The sequence below is a fragment of the Candoia aspera genome, chromosome 3 (genome assembly GCF_035149785.1).
Source record: "Candoia aspera isolate rCanAsp1 chromosome 3, rCanAsp1.hap2, whole genome shotgun sequence".
NCBI lineage: Eukaryota > Metazoa > Chordata > Lepidosauria > Squamata > Boidae > Candoia > Candoia aspera.
Window position 1 is genome coordinate 18,680,671 of NC_086155.1, and position 17,776 is coordinate 18,698,446.

Here is a 17,776-nt window from a genome sequence, read left to right on the forward strand (position 1 = left end):
CTGCCACAGTAATCTTTGTGGCCTTCCAGTTACGTGAGTGTAACTTCTCTGTGGAAAAGAGCATATTGATTGGCAGGCATTTGGTGCTCAAATTGTCTGCAGAGCTATCATTATCTCTCCTAGCTACTTCTTCTGGACCTCTTGTGAGCATCAAACTAGTCCAGATGCAAACCTCAGTTTGATCATTCCAACTTCAAACTATTTGTTCATAATAGTGCTTCAGATGTGTATAGGTCTTTCTTTGAATGTTCAAATAAACTTGTTATTTTCCTAGTGTGGATGGGAGCAGAGTGGCAGAAAAATGAAAAGGGAGTTGCTAAAACCAGTAGGTGAAGATCAAGCTACACATTATACAGGGATCCATTCCTCTTGTCCCCCTTTTGGATGTGTGAGAGAGAGAAGAAAAAAAGAGAGAGGAGAAGAGATGGGCTGGGTTAGAAGGGAGTGACAATGAATATTGCCCCCATGTTTATTTTCTCTTTATTAGGAAGCTGGAAAAATGGGGAGGAGAAAAGACTGCAGAGAAAAGGCTGAACATAATCTTCTTGTCAGCCTTTTCTTCTTCTGACTGCAACATGCAGTGGCTTCTTTTCATTAAAAATATTAATTAGGTAGGTAATTATACTGTTGGACCCAACTTGTCCAAGCTGATGACTGTATGGACACATAATGACATAACCTGTCCCCATCAACATTCCATAGCTCTTTCAAGGACATTCCAGTGATATCTTGATCCTGCCCATCCATCTTAACTGTTGTCTTCTCCTTCCCTCGCCTTCCCAAGCATTTTTTTCCTAGTCCATCATCCACTCTTACAACGTTCTTGCAATAGTTTCTACTGTCTGATTATCACCTCAAAGGAGTAGTCAGTCCATATTTTCTCCAGGACTGATTGATTAGTTCTTCTTGCAGTCCTTGATACTCTTAATAACCATTCCCAAATTCAAAGGCTTTCACATTTCCACTGGAAAGACCATTCCTTTAGCTATTCGCATCTTGGTTATCATAGAAAGACCCTTAATTTTCATGATCTTTCTAACTTTACCATTGCCTTCCTCTATAGGGTTAATCTGTATTTCTCCAATATACTGTTCATCTTAACATATAGAATAAGAAAACTATCTACCATCTTCGCTTCATCATTAACTGTGAGTTCATTAAGCATGCTAATTGACATTAGTTTTGTCTTCTTAATATTTATTTTATTTCTCAAACTTAATACTACTGTCCACCTCCCCACCACCAGAGGGACTCTGACTCAGTTTTTTCTCTGAGCATTAACCCAGTTGTTTCACTTTCAATTTTTACTTTCCTAAGCCTTCATTATTTTCATCTAGGTAAACTGGTTTCATCAAAGATTAGAACTTCAATGTCCCATTTATTCCCACTGTCAAATCTTTCAATCCTGCCATTTAACAACACAAGTTAAACATATAAAGGGGCTATACAGGTAGTCCTCGCTTAACAGCAGTAATTGGGACCAGCAACTCTGTTGCTAAGTGACATCATTGTAAAACGTGATGTCATGTGACAGCACTGACTTACAACGGCAGTTGTGGCAGTTCTGGTTGCCATCGTTAAGTGAATCCTGCATGGTTGTTAGGCGCGACATCACGTGATTGCCATTTGCGACCTCCTGTTGGCTTCCCCATTGACTTTGCGTGTTGGAGGCCAGCTATGAAGGTTGCAAACGGCTATCAGCTGACTGTGGGACACAGCGACCATTGTGCAATGGCCACAACTACAAGGACGGGTTATAAGTCTCCTCATTCACCATTGTCGTAACTTTGAACAGTCACTGAACAAGTGGTTGTTAAACAAGGACTACCTTATACATTTTTGTTTCACTTGCTTTCCTGTTCTGAACGACTGTTTCTACAGACTCAGTTCTTACAGTAGCTTCTTGTTCATTGTAGAACTTTCACAGAGAAATAATTAGGTGTTCTGCCCACTCCCCCATTAGCCTTTCACATTGGGATGTGATCAGCATCATCCAAGGCTTTTCCGTAGCCAATAAAACAAAGGTAACCTTTTTTTAAAAAATCAGCAGCAACCCTCACTCTATTATGCATTTTAAGTTGTCTTGTATCCCTCTGCCTTTTCTGAGACCTGCCTCTTCATTTGGCATTTATATGCCTCTTGTTTTTCATAAGACTGTAAGCAAGATTTTCCTTGTGTGGGGAATTTGTATAATGGCTTGGTAATTTGCACGTTTTTTGCATATCTCTTCTTCAATTCACTAATCTACTCAAGTCCCTAGGCCGTATAATCTTATTCTATATACCTTTCATCAACCTTAAGACTTGCCTCTTAAGACTTCTTCTATAGCTTAAATAGTATTAAATAATGCCTCTTCTTCTATAGCTTAAGTAATTCATTTGTGTCTGGTGCTTTTCTGTTACCTTCCATACCTCACTTTTTAGTAAGTTACTTCTTGAATATATTCTCTGTCTTCAGATATTTCTGTCATTCCTTTATTTATTTATTTTTGAAATTTCTATCACCGCCCATCTCCCCCAAAAAGTGGGACTCTGGGCGGTTTACAATAAAATTAAGAGTTAAAACCATAAAACCCATACAATACAATACAAACAGCCGATAATAAATAGGAAATAAATATAAAATCCAAGCAGCAATAAGATCTCATTCAGTGAGGAGGGACCTACAGTGCCAGCCATCCCCAGGAAGAGCTATTGCCCTTCCCATCCCAGGCGAGGTGGCAGAACCAGGTCTTCAAACACTTCCAGAAGGCCGGGAGCGAAGGGGGCTGCCTCATGTTCCAAAGGGCAGGTGCCACTGCAGAGGAGGCCTGCCCCCTGGACCCTGCCAAGTGGAATTCCCTTACTGGTGGGGTCCGTAGCATGCCCTCTCTGCATGACCAGGTGGGACGAGTTGATGTTATGGGGATGAGACAGTCCCTCAAATAACCTGGCCTCATGCCATGTAGGGCTTTAAAGGTCATAACCAACACCTTGAATTTGACCTGGAAGCAAACTGGCATCCAGTGCAGCTCGCACAGCAGTGGTGTCACATGTGCCGATCTTGGGGCACCAATAACTGCTCGCGTGGCTGCATTCTGGACCAGCTGAAGTTGCGGATATTCTTCAAGGGTAGCTCCATGTAGAGCGCATTGCAATAGTCTATATGGGAGATGACCAGGGCATGAGTGGCTATTCGGAGGGCATCTCGATCCAGGAAAGGGTGTAACTGGCGCACAACACGAAGTTGCACGAAGGCCCTTCTGGCCGTGACTGCCACCTGCTCTTCAAGCAGGAGTCATGAGTCCAGGAGGACCCTCAGATTACGCACTGGGTCTGAATGGGGCAGTGGCACTCCATCCAGAACTAAAGATGATAACTCCCCCCCAAGCAGAGGAGCAGTCAACCCACAGCCACTCCATCTTACCAGGGTTCAATGTTATTACTCCCTTTATATTTTAGTACAGTCTTACTTCTTTAATCTCTGTTGCCTCTGCTTGATCCCATTACTGTTGACCAGTCCTATCTTAGCTGTTGATTTTCCTGTGATTTCTTTGATCACCTTAAAAAAATCTCTGATTTTTCTTCCTGTGTTATTTTCAACTATTTTTGATAGTTGAAGGTGAGATAACATGAGATATGTGATGGACTGCTTATCTCTAATCATTTCTGCCTGCCTGGTACATTCTGGCAGAATGGGTGCACTCCAGGTCCCCCTCTATTAAATGTCATCTTGTGGGACTGAGGAAATATGCCTTTTCCGTCATGGCTGCCACCCTCTGGAACAATTTCCCCAGAGATACATATGGCACCCACTCTCTTGGGGTTCCAGAAAACTCTTAAAACCTGGCTTTGGTCCCAGGGCTGGGGTTAATGTATAGTTGCATTTTTGGAGGGGGTGCATTCTGTTTTGTTTGATTTGTGTCATTTTTAGATTGTTTTAGCCAAGGCTGTCTATATGGTTTTAGGTTTTATCTGTTTTTATGGACTGTTTTGGTTTTGTACACTGTCCAGAGTCCATTGGAGTTGGGTGACTATAATAAATTTAAATAAATAAAATATTTTTCCTTCTCTCTCTCTCTCTCTCTCTCTCTCTCTCTTTTTGTTTCATGTAGAAAATCTGCATTCAGTTGTCATATGTCCCTGTTGCCCAAGGTGTTCATCCTCTGTCTTTCCCTGATTACTGTGATAATGTTTTTGAAAGCCACTTAGATTTTTTCTTTTTTTAAAAAAGTTGAGTATATATTTTTTCTGCTTTGGTTTTCACAAGGTCTTTGATCTCTTCTCATACTTCTTCAGGTTTTTTTCCCCCCATATATGTTAACTGTACTGGATGTGTATCATCTATTCTGATTATATGTCCTCCAGGTCAAATCTTGCTGATATGCAGAAGCTTTGATTTTCAAAGCTTAACCTGTGTATTTGACACCAGTCATTCATGTACTTTCTACAATTTGCACATGGAAGTATTTATTCATTTCTCAAATTTGTACTACTGCCCATCTCCCCCCAAAGAGGGACTCCTGTTGAAATCGTTGTACTTCTCTATCTTTTGCTTCCTTTTATATAGTTGACTTCATTTCAGTTTAGGGTGTTTGCTTGAAGCAGATGTTGTCAATAAACCAAGAATTCTCTTTGTAAAACTCTATTAACTTGTCTCCTGCATTAACCTATTTCCAGGGTTTACACAACTGAAACCTTCCTGTAATGCCAGATTCCCCCAGTTCTCCAACTTTTGCATTCTACTCATCCATCAGTGGAATGCAAACACTTTTTAAAATCTTGGGTTAGCACCTCTTGCAATTTGCCATGGAATTCCTCCCTTCCTTCCACCACTGCATGTGTAGTAGTGCATACACTTGCATGATATACGTTAATTCTAATATTGTCTCATTTATTGGTCTATGCCCAAGCACATACTTAAGAATATTCTTTGAAGTGGCCTGTTCCTGTCCACCTTAATTCACTTATGTCTTAAACATCCAATTTAGCGTGCTTCAAGTTTTCCTTGGTTAATACTCCTCACATTTCATATTCCAGTTATCTATCTCACTGTAAAAAGAGGAGTTATTTTTCAATATTGGCACCAACAGTAATCAGTGTTCCTTCTAGCTTTGCTTTGGCCAGATCTACTTGTGAAAATTCAGCATTCTTCAGGAAATAAAGGAATGCCTTCTGACCTTGAGATGTCATCTGGCATTTAGATTTCTGTATACATTTGAGCCGTGTTGATACAGATTTCTTGGCAACATTGTAGAACTGGTTTGCCATTGCCTTCTTCTGGGTTTGATTATAGAGTTCCTTCTGCTAGATGGATTGGCTTCCCTCATAACAGCAGAGCCTTAGCTGCCCTTACTTCCATTATAGATGACCCTTAAATTCATCCCCCCCTTTCAACCTTACCAGCTAGGGTGATCCTACCGAGGGTGTGTGCTCCTGTTGGCATTGTGGACAGGGTCACTGAAAGTACCAAGGCATCTTTCCACATCCAAAGGTTAATTATACAGAATGATGCTCACCGGGACTTCGTTTGGTGAACTGAAGCAGATCTACCATAATGATGGGCTTGACCATGCAAATGTATTTTATATGAGAATGAAGTTGGCGTGGGCTGTGCTCAGGGGGATTCCTTTACCAGAGGAGGTCTTTAAACAAGCTTTGGCATCTCCATTTCATCCTATGTGATTTGCTGGCCCCAAATAATTTTTGTGGCATTTAGTTGAAGGGATGGTTATGTATTTGGGAATCACCAACAATTTATGTTACTGGTTTCTTTTCTCAGAGTCTATGAATTTAGGCTCTTACTTGTTTTTCTCGTGTTTCTTTTTCTAGGGTTGGTGGGTTATGCACGTCTCTGTCCAGGTGACCAATATGAGGTATAGTATTTGGCAAACGACTGAAAAAAAAAATCTCTTTGTGGTAGTGTGTGTGGGGCTCAGAGGTCACTTGTTTTAATCCCAGGTTCAACCCTTGGCATCCCTAGGTAGACTGGGAAAATCTCCTGCCTGAAATTCTATATAGCTGCAGTTGGCCAATGCAGATAATTTTTCCCCAGATCCCTCCCACTTCGCCCTGCTCCCCTCCCACATACTTGTGACCTATTAGGCTATTTTTGGACATGGATTTTTCCTTCTTCTAGAAGATCTCTCAACCCATGTTCAGAAATAACCTAGCTGACAAGTAACAAATAGGCAGCATTAATTTGCCATTGTTTCCCCTGCTAATGAGGATATCCAGGAAGGGTAGCACATTTTTGTTTTTTTCTTCCCTTCTAAATTTTATTCCTTCAAAAGTTTTGCTGATTGTTTCATGTATCTTCTCTAGTTGTTCCTTTTATTATGATGAAGGGGTCATTTACATATCAGATCCATATATTTGGTTGCATGTCTGGGGGTGCTATAGCTTCTAGATGCTGCATCATGGTCTCTGGTCTGAATCCTGAGAGTGGTGTTCCCATGGGTGTTCCTCTGATTTATTGGTATATTTATCAACTGAAAGTAGATAATGAGGCAAAGGCTGATGAGTTCCATGACTCTGGATGTTTCAATCTTAGTGTATTTGGCTAGGTCGGGTGTGTTGTGCAGGTCTATCTACTGCAATAGATTCTTCTGCTAGTTCTGGATCTATGGATGTGAAGAGTGCTGTGACCTTGAATGAGACCACAATTTGATGATGATCTTCTATTCTTAGATCTTTGGTTTTCTAGAATTACTGTAGTGGAGGATTGATAGAATATCAACTCCTCTATGAGATGTCCAAGTTTTTTGGGGAGGTCTTGGGCTGTGTTGTAAGTTAGGGTCCCTGGTAATGATACAGTTAGATGAAGGGCTATATGTTCAGTGAATTAAACATCGGTAATTTGTGTAGCTTTTCCTTTTAACAGTAGCCCTGAAGGGTAGCATCAATTCCATAGGATGCAGCAACCCACCCAACCAAGCTGTAATTTTAGTTCTCCCTACCTTCCCCTCATCACGTCCCTTCTCTGTCAGCTCTTTCCCCCCAGGAGCGGAACTACCACTAGCACCACTGCTAGTGCACCATGCCTGGGAATTGGCTGAGGTTTTTAGTACGTTTTGCTAATCCAACAGAAATGAGGTTCCCATCAATTCCTGCATAAACCCCCAAATACATTTATGATAGATTTTCCTGTCTCTTGTTTGTATACTACTGTAGGTGTTCATACGACTGGGGCGCCAGAAGTGGAAAATAAAAGGCAAGATTCTGACAGATGACAGTCAAACGTGGGAGGAGGAAGAAAAACTGTTTATACCCAGTCTTCATGAGAATTTTGAAATCAAGGTAAGAATGGGCATGAATGGGAGGCTTCATTTGGTAGCAGTCAGGAGTTTCTTCAGGGTACGGTCAGAAAAAAGCAAGATAGTAGCCATAATGTTGTAATCAAAGCTCCACCCATGTTTCTATGTGCCTCACAGATACGATGCACATAAAAAACAGGCAGAACTTTGATTGTACCATTGGGGCTGCCATCTTGACTTTTATGACCATACTCTGCAGATATCCTGGGTGACAGAGCTAAGTACTTGCTGCAGGTTTCTCTCTCAGGAGAAATTTCACAGCTCTGTCCAAACAAGTTGAAGATCTGACACCTTGGATCAGCAGTTGATACTTGATTGACATTGATCTTTTTCAACACTGTACTTCTTTTTCTTCCTTCTGTGAGACAGTTTTGTTGCCCCAATATAATTGATGGAATAATCTTAATTGCGATGCTTTATGATCAAGTGTTGGTTAGAGAGGCTAAGTCACAAAAAAATTGTCAGGCTTTTGATAGCTGAGAGCAAGATTTCCACTGAATCAAGATTTATTGAATGCTAAGCGATAATGCCACAGGAATCTCAACAATGGATTACTTTCATTTTAAAACCCAACCAGTCTTTCTGCTTGTTAGGGTGGAGACTTCTTCATCTTCTTTTAACAGCCTCTTTGTTCAACCGGCAGGCTGCCTGCCTGCTTGCAGACAATTGAGAAATCTGTAGTGCCTTTTTCAATTGTCTCTTGAATTCTTCTCGGTTGGGAACAAACCAATATTCAAATGAATCTTAACCCTAATCAGGCTTAGCATGTTATGTGAATATAGCTTCTAGGTCTTTAATTGGCTTGCTTAAGTGTGTTTTGTGAACTTAAGTGTGCATCATTTAAACTGAATAAATGATTCAGCCAAGCCAAATCCTTTGTAAACAGGTCTTTCTATATCCCAAAGAAAAGGTTGTATGAATTGGCTTTTGCAAAATTCCTGGAATAATGGTCTGCTTGGAAGCTTTTACATTTTGTAAGCAACTGTTGCAACATCGCTTGTTTGCTGGCAGCACTTCGTTCTTGTGCTGGCAATGTGTGTGTTGGGGGTAGGCAGAGCTCTGCTGGAAGGAATTCCTGATTCTTCTCCAGCTGAGCTTATGGAAATGTGCTTAAAATGTTCCTTTTTTCACTACATGATGAGAGGTTAATTGAGATGCACTGTGCAAATGTTGTGAGAAAACATGCAGATCCTTCCTTGTGCCAATGCAGATGAGTCATCTCCTCCAAAATCAAGGGAGAAGTAATAGAATTGGCTTTTGTACTGTTGGCTGATCAGAATTCCTCATGTAGACACACTGTTTTAAACCATCTTTGGATGAATTGGTGTCTGCTGATAACTTGCATGTGTGAAACTATTGTCACAAAGAGTTTTCCTGTCATTTCAAAATGTAAGTTTCATTAGAAACAGGCTGCATGTCAAAGCAGTAGAACGTCCTTGAGTAATGTAAATGCATGTGTGAAGATGGTTTATGGTTCATTTTACATGTTGGCTTATATACTGAGGAGGACAGTAAAATGAGAACACTTTTCTCACCATATTGTTTGGGTGATATATTTTCTGTGCTGGAGTAATCTATAGTTCTTGAGATGTTTCTGATCTACAGTTCAGTTTATTTACTTGGTGGCCCCAGACCCAACCAGTATGCCTAACAGCGAAGAGTGAGAGTTGCAGAAACATATGGAAGATTATAGGATTCCTTCTGGTATATACATCTATAGAGTAAGTCTAACTTGTGAAGTATTCAGATATAGTATCCTGGTTCACTCATTATGCAAAACCTAAGTATGATTCTTTGGTTTGCCTTTATTGTGGTTTGTAAAACATGAGTTATGGTTTGGTGTCTTGTGTGAACCCAGCCAATAGTACCTAATTCAATGAATTGTGATTAAGTTCATGCAATGTATCAGCCAGGTTAGGTTGTAAAGTCAAGTTCCAAATCCAGTTGGCCAAGTACTTGCTCCTTTGCCAACTTCTATACTAGCTAGCATGATAGGAATACCACCCACAGTTGGTATTCAATGTGCTGTGAGGTGAAGATCCCCATCTGAGAGAATGATTGAGTTTTGTTTGGTTCTGCTTTCCACGTCATGATGTTGACTGTGGGTCAATGTGAATTAAGGTATCTGATTTTAGTGTTGCTTTCTGTATGGCTTGTATATATGACATTGTATTTTTTTTTTTCTGTTCAATTGTGTCCAATTCTCAGAGACTGCCTGGACAAGTCCTTGCAGTTTTCTTGGCAGCTTTTGCAGAAGTGGTTTGCCATTGCCTTCTTCCTAGGGCTGGTAAAGAGTGACTGACCGAAGTCACCCAGCTGGCTTTGTGCCTAAAGTGGGACTAGAACTTAGGGTCTCTTGGTTTCTAGCCTGGTGTCTTAACCACTACACCAAACTGGCTCTCTCAACTACACTGTATGTAGAGTTAATCAAATCACCTTGCCCACTCTACCAGTTTGTATTTTAGAAGCAACTCCTGAGTCGTGGATTGTCGTCTATTTTCTGCAAAGGGAGGGAGTATGATGGTTAATTAGGGACCCTTTCTTAATTTGCCCTCCTCCTTCCCTCTCCTCCTCCAGTTACACAAGTAATGCTGTATTGTCAACCCTATAAAGGAAGTGCTTAGATTAGAATAATGCCTAGTTTTATAAGGAAGCACTTGCTCTTTAGGTGGTTTAGAAATCCTAGTTTATAATATATTCCCTGTAGTTCTTCATCTCAGTTTTTTTGCTGAACCTTTTTTCCTCTGCCAAGTATTTGGTGAGGGGAAGGTATGTGAAAAGCTGTTTGGCTGATATTATCATATACTTTTGCAGGTGACAGAACTGCGAGGACTCAGTACGGTCCTGGTTGGCATTGTAACGTGTGACAGCATCGACTTCTTTACGACTAGGCCTCAAGCCATCATTGTGGATATATCTGAATTAGGTACCATCAAACTACAACTGGAAGTCCTGTGGAAGTAAGAACTCTGATCTGCATAGTGATTGTTATATCACAATAAGTGTTGCATAGCAAGCAAAATGGGCATCAGCAAAAATAATTGTACCTGCTTGCCCTTGGTAACCCAACTAAAATTGAGTCCAAAAGTGGCAAAATCATCTCAGTTTCTTAAGGAAAATAATTCTTAAGGAGCAAGTATTTTCAGAGGGAGTAAATAGCTGTGAGAAAGCGTGGGATCTCCATATGGTGTTTTGGGTGTAGTGTCCATGCACAACAGTGTGCATGTTAATTTTTTATTCCTAACAGGTGCCTATTGGATAAAACATTCTGGCTATGTGTGTATGCATGTCTACAATGTAAGGGATGTAAATTATTTCAACATGGAACATTTTGTCCCCAAAACATACCTCTCTGACCTGAAGGTAGGGCATTCCAAGTCTTCTGAAAGAAGTCTGACCTCAGAATGGGCCATTGTGACTTCAGAACATGCCATATGCACTGCTTCTGGACCACTGGCCATAGCCCTTCCAGAATACTTTGAGTGGCCCATTCGGAGGCCAATCACGTCTGGAATTGCCTGTTCTGGAGTTGGAACATTCCATTATGGAACATTTTGCATGGCCTTTATGCAAAGCACACTTCCAACTGGCAGCATGATGAATAGAGAATGGAGTAGCCCTTAAATTGATCATTTTTGTTGTACAGTGAATCTAGTTTTCAGAAAGAAATGTTGTATTCTGGTTAATTTATATTGGCAAAGCTCACTACCATAGTTTTCTTTGCTTATCTACAGACCATACTCTGCTTTGGTAGTGACAGCCGCAGTTGTCCTTCCAACATCTTCCTAGCTCTATAAATGTTCCTCTGGAAAAATGGATGTTTGGGAGGGAGAATCTGATGCCTCTGCCATGTTGCAGTTTTCATTATTTTTAAAAAAATAACTTCCAGTCTTTCCTGTTGGTGATAATTCAGCCAGCTGCTCTGTCTGGCTCCATTTTAAAATGCACTTTTGGGGACTGGTTTGATGTTCAGTTCTCTAGATTTCTGTACAAATAATGAACAACGGTCTTTGAAGATGTGGTAGAGTTTTTAAGGCAACACAGTAGACGTTTGGCTGGTGCCCCAAATGAAGGAAAGGGAAGAACTGTATGTATATTTTTGGGGCTTTTCTATATTGAAAACACAAAAACATTAAATATGCATTTAGTCATGGCATCTTTTTTAGCCAGGTCTGTCTCTTCAAAGATTCACTGATGGAGAATGAATGAACCACATATGAATGGTTGCCATGCTTTTAACCTTTTTTAAAATGATCTTTTCTTCAACATTTGTGGTCAGTGGTTTGTCATGAAAAGATGGACTTGAAATGCTAAAATTGTCCCAGTAATAATTTTCTTCCATGGTGCACATTTTAAAAGGTCCTTCAGTAAAATGTGGGATTAATCTCACTCTCTTTTTAAAATTTATTTTGGAAAGAACAGTTATTAGACAGTTCTGTGGCCTCCCTTTTTTTCTGCATTAATTTTTGTTTTTTTTTTAGAAATCTCTCTATATTATATCTTCAAAGGTTCTGGGTGTACCTATAACATTCTGGATGCTTACAGTAAATCTTTGTCTCTCCACAGTTCAAGTCAGGTAAAAATCCAAGAAATACCTAGACACGTGCTTGGATCAGTATTTGATAGGAAAAAAGGAGTTTTTTTTTTAAACTACAATAATTCTGCATTTTACATGTATTCTCATTAGTCACTTTAAGCAGACTTTTTTAGTACAAAGATGGAAAATAAATGGAGTAAATAAAAAGACAGTAGAATTCACCAGCTGTATGTCCTTATACCTTCTAACTTAAGCTAAATCATACTCCCCTCCATGCATCTGTCTGTAAACAGGACCTAGAGAGTATCATTAAAAAGGGGGCTTAAGTCCCTCTCACTTTATAGTTCAAGTGCCATCAGATATTTTCAGCGGTGCACCTCTCTGTTGGCTCCTGGCTGAATTAGCTTCAAATTGATAGAGGCTGTATTTGAAGCCTTTAGTGCAGACAAGCCTCTTGTCTGTTGGCAAGAGAAATATCCTGTGAGAGAGATGTGTGTAGCCAAAAGCAGAACAAGTTTGATTGTTTCTGATTCCTCCTTTTGGTGCCAGAAGTTTCCATGGTGGTGTTTTGCAGCCAATCCTGGTTCATTTGGCACTTACCAATCCTTTCCTGCTAATAGCTCTTTCAATTCAGAAGAGTTTCTGCCAGGTCTCCTAAAGTTCAAATGATGGTTTACTTATTTAGAAGGCTAGTTTCCACCCTGAATTAAACAGGGACATCTTCTGGTGACTTTGGCATTTCCTGGCTCAACTTTCTGAAACTGCACATGAAGAACCTGCATATTTAGGATGTCTCAAGGGGAAAAATAAGCTGGCCTTTGTAAAACTCTGTTCATCTGGGAAAGGTATTATCAGAAAGGTGAGTTGGGAATGAAAACACCTAAGGGGTTGTGCCACATTCCCCCTCTCAAAGGTCTTTTCATCCTACGATGTGGCGGACAGCTTTCTGAGGGTCAGGGCAGACACTTCCTCCTCTGATCATCTGGAAGGTCCCAGATGATGCCACAATATGAATATTGTCATCACAAAAAAAAACCAGGGCCATATTTTCCAGCCATTTTTGAATTTTGTAAAATTATTTTTTAAGGTTGGGAGTAGGAACATGAAACCTTTCATTTCCACCCCAAGAAAAACCCCAACTTTACCTTTTCATCCCTAAAGGAGTTGCATTCATCTACTTTCAGGGCCAGAATAAGATTTCCCCCCCCCCCCAAGCATTTATTTGTGATTTCAGAAGCATGGGGATTTGGGAACTGTACATCTTTGGAAGTACATGTTTGCTTGCATTTTTCCCCACTTAGTGGCTTATAGCATCTTCACAATGTCATTTAGCCATTGGTGAAGCGATATAACCCCTGTCCTCATTACTCTTATTTTGGCACAGTGATGATTGGATGACTCTAGAGGATGCTCTAAGTTGATAATCAGGAAATGATTGTAGAGAGCATTCTCTGTTTGGCATCTATTAAATATATTGACTGCATCTCCAGAATTCCTGGTCATGATGACCGTAATTCAAGGGAAAGGCACTCTCAACAGGTCTGAGGAATGCAAGCTGGGAAAAGCTGATCTAAGGTTACAACAAAATACCAACCTGTCAGATTGGGTAAATTATGTGTGTGAAAATACATTTAGATGATATATTGAATCTATAATAAATAAGAGCACCAGTAGGATTGCTGCCCTGTGATTTATGGTGGAAAAAATAACATGAAGATTTTTATTTTATCTTTTGTCTTCTGTAAAGAAACATTTTAAGGCTGAAATAGCTTTTCTGAGAAATATTTTTCCTGAAGTTTTGTTGTGTGAGCTAATCCTGGGTTCATAGGAAAATTAAAGATATTTCTCTAATATTCAAACTTTACTCAATATGTTGGTCTTTTCCAAAGTGGATGCATAAGGGGTCTTGAATAACAACAGCAACAGCAATCCCCAAGTGTGTTGGCTTCTCTTGGCAGTTTGCTTGCTTGTTCTTACTCATAAAAATGTTTTGGTCTTTAAAAGCTATGTATGTACATACAGCCTCCTGCTTACAGATTTATAATAGGAATGTTTACATGAATGAGATCGCTTGTCACAAAAACTTTTGCCATGGTTCATCTGCTTGTTTTGCAGCATGTTCTCATGTGGGCATTTGCAGTAACAGACTGAGAGCTGAAGACAGATGTAATGACTGCATTTGCTCACTACATTATTTAGAACCCCACTGGAAAACCACAGTTTGCTGAATAATTCATAATTGGTTGGGATCGCACCACAACTCTTTAAGCCATAAACTATAGTTTACAAATCACAGAGCCTGGTTTACACATAATCACAACCCAAAAGCCAGTAAACGACATTCTGATTAACACAGTATACACAACTATTGCTGGGGGCTCTCACTATCAGAATTTGGCTCCATCAGGATTACCCTTCCAAAATTCCCTAGAATGCTAACTTTACTAGTGTCCCAGATTTTCTACTTTGAGTGAGAATTAGGAATTTCAGATGGCTCTAAGTGGCCTCTTGAGTTTTATTGAATCTGCAATTTTTTTGGTTATCTGCTCAGGCAATATGCTACAGAGGATAAATTAGGAAATAGTGCCTAATTTTATTGAAAAATAAGATGGATCCCTGTGCAGGATTTCTAGCACTGAGTTATAAGCATAGATGTCTGACCCCATGCATTCATAGGCTGCTACTAGGCTGCTTTGACAAGGCTGTAAACCAGTGTTTCTCAACCTTAGCCATTTTAAGAATTCTCCAGCCAGCATTGGGGGGAGGGGGGAATGTCTATACATCATAAAATGGCTAGGGTTGAGAAACACTGCTGTAAACTATCCAGCTTTGCCAATTAACATGCAGAGGCATTATCTTCAGTCCTACATAATGTAAATTATAACAGGTAAGTTCACACATCATATTAAGACCAAAATAGGCAATCACTTAATGACTTAGCATACTAGCAGGTTGCATCCTGCACTAAGCTGTAATATTGTTTGCTTGATTTTGACTTAATGTGTTGTATGAATCAACCACTGTATTTTATAAACCCTGATTTATTGGTTAGAATGTATATGAACCCAGCCAATTGTGTCTTAGCCAATGAATCATTGTTAAACTATAGAATAGTACAATATGGGGATCACTGATATGTGAAAGAGTTGCTGGATTCACACCATACATGTAATTTTGCTATTGATTTAATTCATTTAATCAAACTAATGAAACAGGACTGGTCCAACATGTTTCGCCACAAAAAACCTCATGATGGTTAAAACTAAAACAGCTTCACAAATGCAAATGCAGCCACCAGGTTTTGAAGTGACCTGGTCAACCTTGTTATTCAAATACTGCCATTGTGAGGAAGTAGGGCACAGTGTTTCAGCTTCACTTCCTTATCTTGATGTGAGAACAGAACAGAACCAAGTGTGCTGTTCTGAGCATGTTGGAGGAAGGTAGCATAAAAATGTAATAAATGCTAACATTTATTGGATGATGCTATTCATGGAGCAAAAATTAGTTGGGCTAGAAAAGCAAACAGCAGTAGTGAGTGACCCAACTGTTTGAACTGCAAAGGTTGAGCTGTAAGCTTTAACACAATTAAGGCTAGCAACCATAAAAATAGCAATATTTCCAGATTTTTGCGACCAGGCAGTATAGCAGAGAATCCTTCCTGATACAACTGTGACTCGGAAGTTCTCCTGGCTGCTTTCTGCTGGGACAACTAAGAAGGTGATGGATAAGAACAAAGTCCAGCTACTGCCAAATCCATTAGCTTAGTTTAATTGAGAGCATTAGTTTTTGTCACACTTGGATCTAAAGAAGAAAAAGATCTTTGGTCTTCTAGATGCTGCTGTACTCTATCAGCCCCTACCTAAGAGATAGGGACAATGAGAGACAAACTTTCAACTCCTGATATATAGGGAGGGTTTTAACTTCAGAACAAACATCCAACCAATTTCTGTGCCTGATGATAGGAAAATACTCTCATACAAATGCACAGAATAGGGAAATATTTACAAAAGCTCTTCATATGACTAACTCAGGCCATAGATTTTCTTGCTATCTGGTACTTTCAGCCATGGCTTTTGAAATTATGAGGGGAAAAAAACATAAAATACAATGAAACCATTAAAAGAGATAAACTTCACTAGGCAGTTTAGAAAAGTGAGCATAAAGAAAAAGCATATATATATATATATATATATATATATATATATATATATATATATATATATATATATATGCATGAATGTATAAATTACATTGAAATGAATTAAAATTATTTTGGATAAAATGCAGTTCTGGATGTTGACACTCTAGTTGTAAGCCCTCCCAGGTAATCCAGACAGGAAACAGGACCAGATGACCTGCTTCTACTTTATTGTTAGTCTACATTAACAGAATCTTGCAAGTCTGAATGTACAAATCTCCCACCATCCCTTTTTACTGCCTGCCATGTTAGGGCAGATCCTTTCTATGTTTCTTTCTCTGTCCATTACTCAGTTGCGGGCTCCTCCCCCTTTTATCTGATCTTTCCCTAGGCAGCATCTCCCTCCCGGCCCTTCCAAGGTCATTCTCACATTCCATTATAGTTGTCTATTTTGTGACGGTATGCTTACTATCCAATATTGAATTTCCAGGGTAACCTGGAGCTACAAGGGAATCAAATCAAATTATATTTATTCAGTCAATGACCAGCAAAATTTAAAAGAAGAAAAGCAAAGTAAAACAAAGAAATACAATAATATACTACAGACAGGGGAGCTCTAGCTCTAGAAGGAGCTGTGCTTCCTTCTCTCCTTGTAGACAGAAGAAAAGCTGTCAAAAACAAGCTTCTTCAACATGGTGCTCCCCGGATGGGTTGCACTTCAGCTTCCATAATTGCAGCCAACAGGGGAGTTGAATTGCCCCATATCTGACAGACACCAAAGTGGAAGAGACTGCTGTGACCAAAACATGGGGCTGATGCCATTTTTCAGTGCCTGATCATATACCACTTCACATTGTGAATTCTCTATCTCGCTCTAACTGCAGTACAACTTTCTATCCTGTAGCTTTTAGGCCTGCCCATCTTGGTTATGCTGACTCCATACCTCCAAGAGAGACCAAGATAGAAAAGGGTCCCTCATGAGGGAACAGACTTTGTATTCCTAGGTGCGAAGATTACTGCAGATGCTGACTGCAGTCAGGAAATCAGAAGATGCTTAATCCTTGGGAGAAGAGCAATGACCAATCTCGATAAAATAGTTAAGAGCAGAGACATCACACTGACAAAACAGGTCCGCATCGTTAAAGCAATGGTGTTCCCCGTAGTAACATATGGATGCGAGAGCTGGACCATAAGGAAGGCTGAGAGAAGGAAGATCAATGCTTTTGAACTGTGGTGTTGGAGGAAAATCCTGAGAGTGCCTTGGACTGCAAGAAGATCAAACCAGTTCATACTCCAGGAAATAAAGCCAGACTGCTCACTTGAGGGAATGGTATTAAAGGCAAAACTGAAATACTTTGGCCAGATAATGAGAAGACAGGACACCCTGGAGAAGATGCTGATGCTAGGGAGAGTGGAAGGCAAAAGGAAGAGGGGCCGACCAAGGGCAAGGTGGATGGATGATATTCTAGAGGTGACGGACTCGTCCCTGGGGGAGCTGGGGATGTTGACGACCGACAGGAAGCTCTGGTGTGGGCTGGTCCATGAAGTCACGAAGAGTCGGAAGCGACTAAACGAATAAACAACAACAACAACATGAGGGAACATTTAACAGCTATTGCACTAAATCAGTGCTAATTACAAAGAGTGAGAAGACTCTAAAGAATTGCAATAAATTGTTAGTCCGTGTTAGACACAGCATTAGCAGAAGGGGGACTCATGACCATTATTCTTTTTTCTTTTCCATCGTCCTCCTTTTATTAAAATCAAAAGTTGGCAAGAATTACTATAAGGGTAAAACAGATCAGCC

The 17,776-nt window shown here is 40.0% G+C and overlaps 1 protein-coding gene across 1 annotated transcript in view; it reads left to right on the forward strand.

Moving 5' to 3' along the window:
* Positions 1 to 17,776, forward strand: part of RIPOR3 (RIPOR family member 3) — a 63,118-nt gene that overhangs the window by 17,787 nt on the left and 27,555 nt on the right. The window contains exons 8-10 of the mRNA XM_063297056.1: positions 5,811 to 5,854; positions 7,152 to 7,277; positions 10,109 to 10,254. Coding sequence (XP_063153126.1) covers positions 5,811 to 5,854; positions 7,152 to 7,277; positions 10,109 to 10,254 — 316 coding nt within the window. The remainder of the gene's footprint in view (positions 1 to 5,810; positions 5,855 to 7,151; positions 7,278 to 10,108; positions 10,255 to 17,776) is intronic.